General features: G+C 32.3%; 2 protein-coding genes across 2 annotated transcripts in view; one reads left to right on the top strand and one right to left on the bottom strand.

Annotated features, from left to right (window-relative positions):
• The window catches only part of Ance-3 (angiotensin-converting enzyme Ance-3), a 97,914-nt gene that overhangs the window by 38,409 nt on the left and 45,002 nt on the right, over window positions 1–14,503 (bottom strand). The gene's annotated exons all lie outside the window — the stretch shown is intronic.
• On the top strand, window positions 1,540–6,918 carry LOC143919598 (uncharacterized). The gene is made up of 2 exons (XM_077441992.1): window positions 1,540–1,621; window positions 4,981–6,918. Exons 1-2 carry the CDS (start codon window positions 1,610–1,612, stop codon window positions 6,616–6,618), a joined length of 1,650 nt encoding a protein of 549 aa, XP_077298118.1. The 5' UTR covers window positions 1,540–1,609; the 3' UTR covers window positions 6,619–6,918.

Raw genomic sequence — 14,503 nt, forward strand, 5'->3', positions numbered from 1 at the left:
AAAGCTATATTCCTTATTCCTAGTTTATACATTTTTTTAACAAAATATCCCTATCTATCGTTTCAAATGCCCTATGTAGTATGTACATATGTATGTATGTACTTTAAAACTATTGTTTATCATAATATAAACTTTTAAACGGATTTGGTTATTAAATTCATTAAAATTATTCGAATTATAAATAAGGATGCATCTTACACATATGTACATACTTATGTATGTGCTTTACCGCTTATATGTTTTGTTCGTATAAATTATATTGAAATTTGAATGTTAATCGAGGATATTTTTACCTATAATTAACATGACCGGATTTGGGAGAATATTGAATTTTATTGACAATATTTTATTTTAAATAAAAAAAACTCAATCATGCATGCGTCGAAATGAAAATGAAAATTTTAATATTTTAATTCTATCGCGATTAAATAGCTATGAAGGTGAAAGTATTAAAATTGATTTTAAATATTTCAATGACATCTCATTACTTCTATATAAATATACAGAAGGAGCTTCTTTATCTGTCACAACAATCTTTCAATTTATACAATTTGTAAATTTAACATTTGAATTGGAAAAAGTACTTTCAGAGAATGTATCAATTGTATCGAGAGTAGTTCACCTTCAATATCGTCTTGGTGATGGTTTCCCAATTTTTGAGACAAAGATACAATCATAATATACATAGTTCATACAAGTATACAACACAAGCATGAACGCATTCAAATATATAACAATAAATTCATCATAAGTTTATAGTGAATGACATGAAATACAAAATAGGGCACTGAAAAGGGTATCAATAGTGAAAAAAATCTAAACGAAAATTGTACTTAGATCATTGATCTTGATTGGACTGATTAATACACATGTGAATACTTGAAATATTATTCTTAATATTTGTGCTTATAAAAAGATTTTAATTTCACACTAGCTACATACACTTGAGTTTCTTAAGAATGTAAATTTAGATATGGAAACTTGACTTGAACTTTTTAGTAAAAATTGAAATAAATATATGTACATATATCCACTTATCGAATTAACACTATCACTTAGTTCTGGATAAAGAAAGTGTATTACACATACATTTTTACTCATAAATACATGTACATTTATATGTATGTACATATAAATAATACAACACCGAATATTTTTTTCGTTAATACCTTCATATTTAAAACGTGTACATAAATAAATAAAAAAAATCAAAACAAAGCTAAAATTCATACTTTCTTCATTTTAGTATCATATGTAGAATGACAGTAAAATACATAAAAACTAAACTTGAATTTTTCAGAACTATGTACATATGTACATGCTATGCATATAATAAAAGCTTGGATTCGTTTAGTACTTGCAACAAACGGAAAAAGCACTTTGTTCTGGATCTATGTAAATATGCCCGTGGATTCTCATGTGTGAAATGGGTGGGCGGGTGGTTGAAGCTGCGGTAATCAAGTTCATGTGAGGTAATCTCTTGTGTCCAACCCGCACGATTTTTAACGACAGGCCGCGAGCGAAAGTGAATTTGCAGTATAAAAGCGACTGCTATGTCGGTCGCAGCATCCAGTTTGCTCCCTGGACATCATCACCACTGGTGTTCACCATGAAGCCGACGGTGAGTCACCGAGACCTGCGACCTCAGACCCCAAAAGTGCTCGTTTATGTGACAAACACACACACACAGTGACATTCAACTTTATTAACTTTGCGTAACTTCGTGATATCGTTATACGTACGTTATATGTACATATATGCGTGACCCATTTATAAATGTTGTATTTATGTCAATGTTAACGATTATATAATATGATATCTTCATCTCCACGATGTTTATCTTCAAAACCACAACGAATCGCGTGAAACAATGAAGATCGTCGTCAGTGATAAATGTACTTAACAGTTCCACTCGGGAGCTTTGGGATGTGTGATCAATTTTTTTACGTATTTTAATGTAGGAATGAATTTAAATTTAAAATTAATTTGGAATTTAATATTAAGCTCAGTTTGATGAAATCGAAAGCTCTAATGGTGACGTGACATTTGCTATGTATGTATATATGTACATACATACATATGTATATCTTTGTTTATTTATTAAATGACAATAGGCGATATCTAAGATATAAACATGTCAAAATAACTTCAAATAAAAATAATGAAAATTATAAAAATAAAATCATTTACTTATCTAGAAATTTGTTTAACATAATCTGTTTTGTTAATTAGAAAATAATTCATAATTAATTTGCACAAAATTAACCCACGAACTTAGATATTTTGAAATCATAAATATATGTACATATATAAGCTGCAATTGCGTGGATTGGCATTAATAAAAATGCAAAAATTAGCCTCAAAACGTAATGATTACGTAGTGAAACTTTTAGAATTTAAATTCCATCAACATCGATAACCGAATCAAATCGTTTATAATTCCAATATACTTTTGTTAATTATATACTCGATCATCACGAAAGTAAACGCAATAATAATATTGATAACAGTCCAAGTTAGAATCAAGTGAATAGTTGATGTAACGTCTCATAAGAAAATAAATGGTTACGCTTAGATATTACATGCATACATATACGATTACTTTTAATGTACATTTATTTCTGTACTATACGTAATAAATGACAGATGTGTTGCATAAAAAGTAAAAGCACACAATTATTTGAAAAGAAAATTTTATGGGAAAACTTGGATTTTTCCGAATTGTGAAAGAGTATATACCTACATACAAATGAATGACAGGCAGTTTGAAATTTCAATATTATTATTGGTTATACAAAACATATTCTCAGTTAATTTTGGGCACGTAAACGAGTACATATTTTATTAATCAACGGCAAGGATAAAAAATTTCTATTAAAAATATTAATGCGAACTAGAGTAAATGCCAATTATCCTGAATTACCTTGATAAGTAATCTTTGAGGAAAAAATTTCGGTATTTCCAACGAATTTTGTATAATATAATCATAAAATCAAAAAAATGTCACAAAGCAAGGACAACACTATAGTTGTACAATGTCCGTCGACGTCAGGGACTATTGCGAAAATACAATCGTTATACGGTCAACTTGCCATTGGCAATACACCTTTATGTATGTATGTCATTAACAAGAAGCTACCGTTGTGGCATGTCGAGGATTTCCCGCATTTTCACTGTGTCCACTCAATTGAAAAATCGTTCCCGGTTATTGTGCAATATGTTGCAATCCTACGCAACTCTGCGACATGTACATATACATATAAAAAAGAAAGCTATTTTCACAGTCTTATGTATAAAACGTATGCGCATATTTATAACATACATATGTATGTATACAGCTTTGACTGGACTATTATCCTTCAGATTAAATGCGGACAAATATTAAAATTCGTCTCGCGAAAGGTCGAATTATTCACACGGAAACAAAAAAAATCAACATTATTTTTGTGTAAAAACCCAGTTTTATTAAACCAGTTTGGAATTATTCATACGTAACTAATATAATAATCGAATTTATACTATTCATTTAAACAGGCTGAATTTGTTTTAAGCTACCTACATATGTCAAAATCTTTTTATTTACTGGCTTAAGTTAAATCGCATTAATTAAAGAGGGTTAATTCGACGTTTAAATGTTTGCTTGTGAGTATTGAGTGTCCTGAAATTCTATCTATGTATGTATGTACATATGTAGAAGATGATATGAAGTTCATACACGGTTCAATTATAACACATATATGTATGTAGTTGATTTTGACATTGAATATAAAATAGATCAATCGTAATGCGATACGCTTGTAAAGAGATAGTGTCGGTCACAACCGATTGAGTGTCTAAGTGGGAAGAAGGTGTTCGTTTTCACTTTCTTCCGGGTAAATTGTTCGTCGAGGTTCATTCATTGAATGCGATGAGGTCCAGTTTGTTTACTCGCCGCGGTCGGTTAATCTCTTTTCACAGTCTAATAACCGCGTCGTAGACAATTGCCGAGAAGACGACGCTCAGACGGTGACCTAACAGCACGTAACTGCAGTTTATCTCGCATGGGTCGTTAAACCGATCGATGCCTCGCTTTAAACCGGGTTAAACGGACACAACCTGTCAGTGAAGCATTGTGGGTCGTTAAAAGCGAGAGTGCCACTCTCGTCGATATATTGTATATATTATAATGCACACGGCAAAAGAGCAAAAACATTGCAAAACCCGTGCCGTTAGTCGTTCGCCACACAAAAGGTTACGTCGCACTGCAAATAAACACTTGACCTATCACACAATTTTACAATTTGCGCGGATTAGGCAACCGGTCCAAACGAAACGGATGGTATTACAGGGAATTATCTCAATTTGCACCGGAATCACGTTAATGAAAAAATAATGCCCGTAGAGCCTTGACATTTGAGTGCCGAGGCAATTAACGCTTTGATTTTTATGACTATGACGATTTCTCAATAACACTTGTTGTAACGATAATAACCCTATTCAATACGTTTGTTAGAATCATATAATATGACATATGATAAAAAAACGAAAGAAAAATCTTTCACCCTGGGTGAATTTCTAACCCGTGTGTCTTCTACTGATAGTTCAAAAGCGTTATCATTGAAATTCTGCTTTAAATTTATAATATAATTAATCTTTTCGAACAAAATTTCAAAATTTATATGCATTTAAAAAAACGAGTGGATATTTCATCAGGACTACAACTGTGTTTTAATTAAAAAAAATAGTTTTCTTGTTGATAAATTATCAATGCCTGTGTCATCGTTTAGTAATTGTAGTACATTACATCAGTTACATAAAACAATGAAACTTAACCTGAAATGGAGACAAGGCGCTGCCTCACGATTCGCTAATTTTTTCTCTTTCGTTTCCATTATTCACTGGGTCGTGAGAATATGTTCGCTAAACCATTCAACTTTTGCAATACTGAACTTTTCAACCGCCTACTCTATATAACTTTTATTTTTTTTATTGTTTATTTAGATCTTCATAACGATCTTACTTCTGGCTCTTGCAGTCGCAGAAGATGTCAAAAAAGTAAGCGAAAAGAAAGAAGGTCTTGAAAAGAAATTAGACAAACGCGGTTTACTCAACCTTGGATATGGCTATGGTATCAGTGGATTGGACGTAGGATATATTGGAGGTCACGGATCTTCGGGAGGCGTTTATTCTAACGGAATCTCTGGATTCGGTGGTGGTCATGGAGGCTACAGCAGTATTGGAGGACATGGAGGTAGCATTGGATACGGCAATGGAGGTGGTTTGGGAGGTGGATTAGGATATGGAGGATATAGTAGCGGAGGTTACAGCCACGGAGGGTACAGTAACGGAGGATTCGGTAATGGAGGATACAGTAATGGAGGATACAGTAATGGAGGATACAGTAATGGAGGATATGGTGGATACAGTAACGGTGGTCACATCGCCGGTGTCACAAAAACCGTCACTCTTATAAAAAATGTTCCCGTACCTTATGCTGTTGAAAAACCAGTGCCATACCCAGTAGCGAAACCTTACCCAGTTCATGTCAAAGTACCAGTACCCCAACCCTACGAAGTAGTCAAACATGTGCCGTATGCAGTCAAGGAATACATCAAAGTACCAGTTAATGTACCACAACCCTACCCAGTTGAAAAGAAGGTGCCTTATCCAGTTCAGGTCCCAGTCGACAGACCTTATCCAGTTAAAGTATTTGTTCCACAACCATATGAAGTTATCAAGCACGTTCCTGTTCACGTGAAAGTACCAGTGCCCCAACCCTACGCGGTGGAGAAGCGCGTACCGTATCCCGTTGAAGTCAAAGTACCATACCCTCAACCTTATCCAGTAATCAAACACGTTCAAGTACCAGTCAAAGTACCAGTCGACAGGCCATACCCCGTTCATGTTCCACAACCCTACGCAGTTGAGAAACGCGTGCCAGTTCCCTATGCTGTCGAGAAACCTGTTCCATATGCTGTCCATGTCCCAGTCGACAGGCCTGTCACTGTCCATGTTCCCAAGCCATATGCTGTCCCAGTTAAAGTTCCAGTACCCCAACCGTACCCAGTATACAAAAACGTACCATATCCAGTAGAAAAGCCAGTACCATACGCCGTCAAAGTTCCCGTTGACAGGCCTGTCCCAGTACATATTGACAGACCCTTCCCGGTAGCAGTTGATAGGCCATATCCCGTACAAGTCAAAGTACCTGTAGTCATCAATAGTGGTTCTTACGGTGGTGGAGGGTATGCATCAGGCTTTGGAGGAGACTCTGGATTTGGAGGAGGCGTCAGCTCCGGATTTGGAGGAGGCATCAGCTCCGGATTTGGAGGAGGACATGGTGGATCAATTATTGGAGGAGGTCTTGGCTCCGGTATTGGAGGACGACATGGTGGATCAATTATTGGAGGAGGTCTTGGCTCCGGTATTGGAGGAGGACATGGTGGATCAATTATTGGAGGAGGTCTTGGTTCCGGTATTGGAGGAGGACATGGTGGATCAATTATTGGAGGAGGTCATTCTGGATCAGTAGGCTATAGCTCAGGAGGTTACAGCAGTGGTCTTTCAGGAGGATATAGCAATGGCTATTCAGGAAACTACGGTGGTTCCCACGGAGGAAGTTACAGCTATAGCCATTAAGCTAAACTGATTACCAAATTTAATTTCTTTCCTTTACAAACATTTATCAATATTATACTGCCTATTAGGCTAAATGAAGCGAAAACTGCGAAGAAATATCGAAATCACTAAAGTATTAATTGTGACATTTTCAATTAATATATATTTTTTTGAATTTTACACAACGACAAAATAAATGGCCAGAAATATGAAGTCGTCACTATTTTTGTATTTTTTTTATATTTATGTATAGATGCATTCTGTTCATCTCATTACTTATAAGTTTTAATAAATAAAAAAAATATTGTACAAAATACATATATAACACTAATCTTTTTCATTTCACACGCCTACAATTATTATAAAAAAATATATACAAGCAAAACAATGCGAGCATTTGAAATGGAACAAAATATTTACAATGCAAGGATTATGAAACGCGTTTTTAAACGCATGTGAAATAGAAACACAACACTTCTTGATAGTTGACATTGAACACAAATCCGATTGTTTGTTGTTGATTCATTGCAAATTCAAAATGGGTGCTTTATTTTCTCACGTTTTAATTACAAGTGAGTAAAATCATTATTATAAATCGATTGATTATGAAACGAAACAATGTGATTCAACCAACAAAATTTTACCACCGATTTAATGTTAAAAGTTCCAACCTATCGTGAAAGAATATAATATTTGAGTAAAAAAAATTGATTGAATACATGTATTCAAAAGTTTCCATTTTAAAAAACGAAGTTGTAACAAAAAGGTGAAAGACGTATTGAACGTAAATGTGAAATTGTCAGTAATTAATGTTCCTTTCTCAAAACGCAAAAATAATCTTTATTCATGCAACTGCCAAGAACGCACATCGTTAATAATTCCAATGATCTGTGAATTGGTATGGATGTTTATAAACGTGCGAACATATATTCAATGCGAAAAAACATGGGGAAAATTAATTGCAATTTATAAATAAAAAAAGATTTTTTGAAAACTGAAACAAGATGAATCAATATATTATATATGTATGTATATGTTGGGTCTACGTGACGAGACAAGAATGTTAAATTACAAAAAACACAAATATCGGCAGGCAAAGATCGAAAATCGAAAGATCTTAAGTCTAAAGATCAAAAAAAAATGATTCATGGTAAACGGCACATACTCATTTAATTTGCGCGAGCAGGATACAACAGGAACAAGAGGAACATGCTTTTCCTCCCGTATTCTGCGCGCGCACATAAATACGGGGAGGAAAAGCCTGTTCCTCTTGTTCCTGTTGTATCCTGCTCGCGCAAATTAAGTGAGTATGTACGTGAGTATATACCGTTTGCCATGCACCATTTTTTTATCTTTCGACTTAAGATTTCTCGATTTTCGATCTTTGCCTTCCGATATTTGCGTTTTCTGTAATTTAACATTCTGTCTCGTCACAGAGACCGGTATATGTTACACTTAAAGTCCAGTTGTAATATATTTTGACTAGTTGGAATATATTCCATCTAACCTGGTACCAACTGGTAACCTGGTAAATATACGTTATAGTAGAAGTATATTTTCAGTTGTAATATATTTTAACTAGTTGGAATATATTCCGTCTAACCACGTGAGTTAATTCATATGGCGAATTACATTCCAACTGGTCAAAATATATTGCAACTGAAAATACAGTTCAACAATAAGTTAGTGCCAGATAAGATGGAGAGTTTAGATTTTCTTGAAAACATCACTCGACTAGTAAAATGAGTTTGAAAGTCATAGTTTTGTTTTGAACACATTCTTAAAGTTATCGTAATACGGTACTCAATAACTTTGTTCGTAATATCTAGCAAATATTAACGCATTATTGAATTCTGAAGCAGTTATATTACAATTGACGCACATTGTTGAAAGTGTACATATTTGCGCTTGTAGAGACATAATTTACTAGTTAAATTGTATTGCAATATGAATGCCCTAAAATGTCAGTTGGAATATATTTCAAATGAAAATAGATTTTGAATGTAACATATACATACATACATATGTAGATTGGCAGGAAGCTAAACATTATAAATATTTATATACATATCGATGGCTTGGTGGACGAATATTGTATGTCCATGTTTGAATTTGTATTGAATTTTATGTTTGTAATTGCTGGAATAATTCAAGTTTTTCCTTTCAAGGTAATTTATGTATACCACATATCAACATAAATGTCATTTAAATTTCAATAATGTGTAAATAAATATTAAAATTCAAAATTTTGTATTATTTTATAATAAGTATTTATTTTATAATAAGTTAAAAAACGATTTTTTATACGTCCATTATTTTATCCAAAAATAATGGTCAGCGTAGGTATTCTACAATGCATTTTTCTGCTGTGACTAGGGTTGTCAACAGGTCTCTTTTAAAGAGAACATGTTCTCTTTTTTAACATAATTATTTGTTCTCTCTCTTTTTTGTAATATACCCAGAATGTCCTCTTTTTCAATTTTGAATTTATGGACTAATCAACTATCTTATTTAATAGTTTTATTTGGATGAAATTAGATAGGGTTCTAACTTGGGAAGAGATTAAAAATTCGATAGTATTTCAATATATTGTGATCAATTTTACAATTTAAAAATATTTGTAGAAAAAATCTCAATAATCAAAATTTTAAAAATATGATTTTCTGTCTCAAATGGTCAGAATATTCAAAACAAAAACTATTGAGTTTCGTTCGGAATTATTAAAAATTTGTAAAAAGAAGATTTTCCATGATCATCGGACAGTGGACCAAAAAAAGAAATAGGTTGGATATTTCCACTGTCCGGGGTATTTTGAGCGTAGTATATAATTACAAAAATATTTCATGTTTAGAATTTTATACAGAAACAAAAGAAAATAAGAAACTTTTGCACCCAATTTTCATGTTTCTATTATTATTATTATTAACTATTATTATGTATATTTATGTATATGCCGGTTATTATAAAATTGGAATAAGTTATATTTCATTTGTAATTAAACTTTTGAGTAAATTTGTCAAAAAATATGTTGATACAACATAAAAATATATGTATACAGTATACATGTATTTTTATATTAGAACTTTTATTTTAGAGTTGTATATAAAAAAATTTCACCTGCGGCGCTTCTTTTTTTTCTCATACTATATTTTGAAGGGGGGGGGGGTTGCCAGAGGGGTGGTTTGAAAATCCTAGTGACGGCACTGTTTACATCATGATTACATAAGCCTTATAGATATAATCTTTCCTGTACCGGTGGACATTTACGATTACCTTGTAAAATAATGGTATTTTTGGTACCTTAAATGACTTAGTCCACTTTAATAATAACCGGCACAATTATAAAGAAAATTGTTAAAAATAAACAATTTTTTGTTAAATGTTCCCTCTTTTTTACCATAACAGTCGACAACCCAATTGTGACAAATAAAAACTTGTGGGAATGTGTTGAGATGACTAAACTTCATTTTAAATGAAAAACTTTATTGTTGAATTTATTTATATTCATCAAAAATAAAGTACATACAAATATTTCCAACATTCTCTTGCGCGAATATTGACATAAAGAAGAATTTATTCTTTTATACATACATTAAAAAAATAGGGTTTGCAATTCATTCATCCAAAAAAATTGTCGAGAAGTTTAGAATTCGCAAATATATATTATGTGAATGAAATTCTTAAAGATGAAGATATTTTTAACCAATGTTCCAACACACTTATTTCATAGTATAAAAATGTAATACAAATTGTTAAAAAAAAAACTAAAAAAAAGAAGAATCCAGATGTGCATATGTATGCACATACATACATATGTACATACGTATGTATGTACATATATGTATATTAAAAATAATCAAGATGTACTGATTTCAACGCCTCACATGCAAATTAAATAAAATGTTTTCATCAAAAATACTCGTACATATGTATATACGTATGTGTATTATTTAAATTAATATGCTTTATTTTGAGAGTGCCATCTACAATATATGTAAGTATAAGTTAATTTTTTTTTTACAGAGACATCTAGAAATATCGAACGCAAGCAAACAATTTACTTCGAATCGTTTTATTATTTTACGGTAGAGTGAACACGAGCTTTGAATTAAAAATACACACACAACAACGCCCATTTTCACACATAAAATATTACAACGTAGAAAAAAATTGATCGATGACAAATTATAAATACGTATTAGGAAATGCTCTTTCAATATTTATTGCATTGCAATATTTTACAGAATTTGTCGGAAAGGCCGGTGTCGAACAATGGGGCGGGCGCGTTTGTGCGAATCCGAGGAGATTCGCACCCACTTCCGCACAATTTCTTGCAAGAACCCAACAATGGGAACCGGAGGAACGGAGATGTCGGAGAAGCGCGGCACTTTTCAGTCAAAAGAAGACACAATTGTGCGTCAGGGTCTCTTGTTGTGCAACAACTCAAGTACCAGATGCCGTTGCAACATGCGCAATTAGCGATTTCATACCGCGATTTACATCGTCTTCGTTTTGATTCATTTTTTTTCCTCCTACTGTAATTTTTTAATCGTGTAGTTACTATGTTTGTTTCGTACGGCGGGCGACTCAGTCGAACAATCGAGACCGCCTTTCTATCCGCGGGTGTATGTAAACTGTGGGAGAGTGACCGGAAACAGTGCTAAATTGAGATTCAGGAAGTTGCGGTATAGCGCCCGAGCAGAGATGGACATACTCGTAGATTTGCAGACCGTCTTGATGGATCGATGTGAGCGGCCCGAGTGATCACTTATAAGAAGAAATTTAAAAAATAAACAAAAACAGTTCACTAGAACGTGCGTTTAGATTCGTGACGAAACCATTTTAATTATTCTCGTGGCTGATACGGTCCAATCTAAGACGTTATGTGTGTGAAAAGTACGTGCCTTACGAAAACGAAGGTTGTTCGGTCGCTGATGCAAAAACCCAACGGCCGTTAAATGGAAATGTTTTTTAGAAAAGCTAATGTGTAACATTATTCCTAGGGTATTTTTCTGTTTCAGGTCAAAAGAAAATCGCTTGCCATTATGAAAAATACGTGTATAGTATTGTGCGTTTATTCATACGGTATTTCCATATAAGCGCATTTAAACAATGTCTTTCAAATAAGAATCACCATACATTTCGACTCATTAAATGTAAGCATATTAGGTAATTATATTGAAAAAAAATTGAAGTTGTAAATATGTATTTTAAATGAAATGATAATAAAAAACATCGTCTTTACGTAGGATTTTATTTTTAAAAACCTTTAAAAATGCGCCGCAAATGAATTTTTATTTTATATTTGCTTTTCCGTTATTATGCTTCATATAACACAATCTTGCAATTTTGAGTGTTCGACTTTTGAACTCTCAAAACTTTTGTTTTAAATTGAATATAAAAAAATGACAAATTTTCAGCGTTTACGGATAAGGCTATATTTACCATAGTGCCATTACAGGTCTCTCCAAGGCGACACCTTCGGCCAAATTTATATGCATATATACAACAGAGGTGACAAATAGACGGGAGGTGGCCAATTTTACGAGGAATTGTTTCAAAAATTAAATCAGATAAATTGGCAAACTCTGGTATGAAACGATCGACCTGGAGTCACATACATACATATATATATATATATATATATATATATATATATATATATATATATATATATATATATATATATATATATGTATATATATATACATGGTCTTGCTAGCAACACCTTCAGGTCAATATTTAATGAAATAATAATACTTTTCATATGTTATAATACATTAAGTGCAAATCATAACGATAATCGTTTCGGAATTGTTCAATATTAAGTATTTGAGTCCATATGGTCGAGTATCAATCAACGTATGACACGATGATCATAACACTTAATTACTGCAAAATTACTAAATTTGCTTCAATAAAGGAATAAAACGTCGCAGACGAACATTTTATCGACATAATTGAATTGACAATCAAAAATTACTTTTTACTTTTTACCCCAATTACTTTTCGTCATTATTAAAACAAAAGCAATTGAAAATAATAATATTTAATAACTTATATTTCACTCCGAATAAAATTCACATTGAGCTGTACGGTCAGATTAATTTGAACTTAATTTTTAGATCACCATACGAGAAATGATATAAGAATAATATAATTTTGATTGCATAATATGTATGAGAAGTTAATGAAGAAATTTTCCGCTGCATTGAGATGATGAGGACACACAGCGATGACGAGGTTGTAAATGATTTTATACGCATTATATTTCTATCACAAGAGCAATTTAATATTGCATAACATCGCTACCTTTTGTGATTATATCTATGGTGTTTCGTTGTTCCAATAACCTTGACTCGTTGCAATGGGATGACTCGAAACTCTCACTCTCTCTCTGTCTCACCGCGCGAGTAATTTAATTCGATTATGGGGCACTATATATCGACGGACGGCTATTAACGAAAGTTAAGATTAGATAAATACATTTTAATTATATGAATCGAATTTAATCACAATTAAAATTTTGGAATAATCGGCAAAAAACCATTAAAATCACACGCTGTCGATTTTGAGCCATATGACAATACTTACTCAAAGTGTTCAAATTTCACCAATTGCGATAGTTGAACGAAACAATATCACACAATCATATTTTATTAAAAGCATCAAAAAACAACGACAATAGTAGGTATGATTTTCAAGGCATCGATACAACGGCCGCAACAATGCTGTTCACTATGCAAATTCACATTGAAAATAAGTTAGCCAAATGGAGCAATGGATTTCAATGGTTGTAAATTTTATTTGTTAATTTTCGTGGAATCTACCTTCGATTTATTTTCATTTTAGGTGTCGATTCTCAAACTCAATAGTTAATTGAATGAAAACTCCAAGGAATGTTAGCATTGCTTTTTTTAAATAAATACATACATATCAATTTTTTGTATGAAATTTTAGTGAATTTCCCAACGATTTGTTTTGAAATCGATTATTTCACGCATTCTCCCGTTTCCATTATCAAAATCGGTTTACATTTAAAAATAAATATGTGAAAATAAAATCTCTTGCTTAATCGCCATACATAATAATAAACAAAGTGATTATTGTTATGTCATATAATGTGTCTTTTTTGACATAATTTTGGAGCAAAACACGGCGTGTTACGTATGTGTGTATACGAGATCGTATGAACGTAAATACTACCAGTTCAAGTATAACTTTTGCTTTTAATACTTTTATTTTTACTTTCTGTATGGTCGCCGGCACGAACGTCCGATTTATTCAAAATATTGCGTAAATGTTTTTTCGGATATAATTTGATATGGAAAATCGAACGTAATGTTTTCTACCTTCTCCCGATTCCGAAATTTAACGCATGTATGTATAACATAACGAGAAGATCAATAAATTGTTGGATTTTACTATCGGATTCAATTAGTTGAAAATCGAGTTTTATATTTACACGTTGACCTACATATATGACATAACATATTTATTTCTCAAATTGTTCATGGAAATATTGAATTTTAAAATATTGATTGGGAAATTAATGTTAACACTTAGTCTAATTCAATTAAATATTTCACGCTGTTTGTGTTTCATATTTTATAATTTAATGAATTCATTACACATTCACATACGCATACGTAATATACATATAATTGGCGGTATATCAAGTTTGACAAAAATATCAAGAGCTTGTAATGCGACTCTCTAAATTTCTACGAGCAAAAACCGTTATTTTTTTCATCACCCATCACCCACAATGAAAACGTACGAGATCTTGTATTGTTTTAATGACAATTCTGTATGAAAACACTTTCACACTAGTTGTCTAACCACAAACATTTTCTATTTTTACACTTTATGTTCTACATATAATTGTATGATTATCTAAAATTCG

The sequence above is a fragment of the Arctopsyche grandis genome, chromosome 1, assembly GCF_051622035.1.
Source record: "Arctopsyche grandis isolate Sample6627 chromosome 1, ASM5162203v2, whole genome shotgun sequence".
NCBI lineage: Eukaryota > Metazoa > Arthropoda > Insecta > Trichoptera > Hydropsychidae > Arctopsyche > Arctopsyche grandis.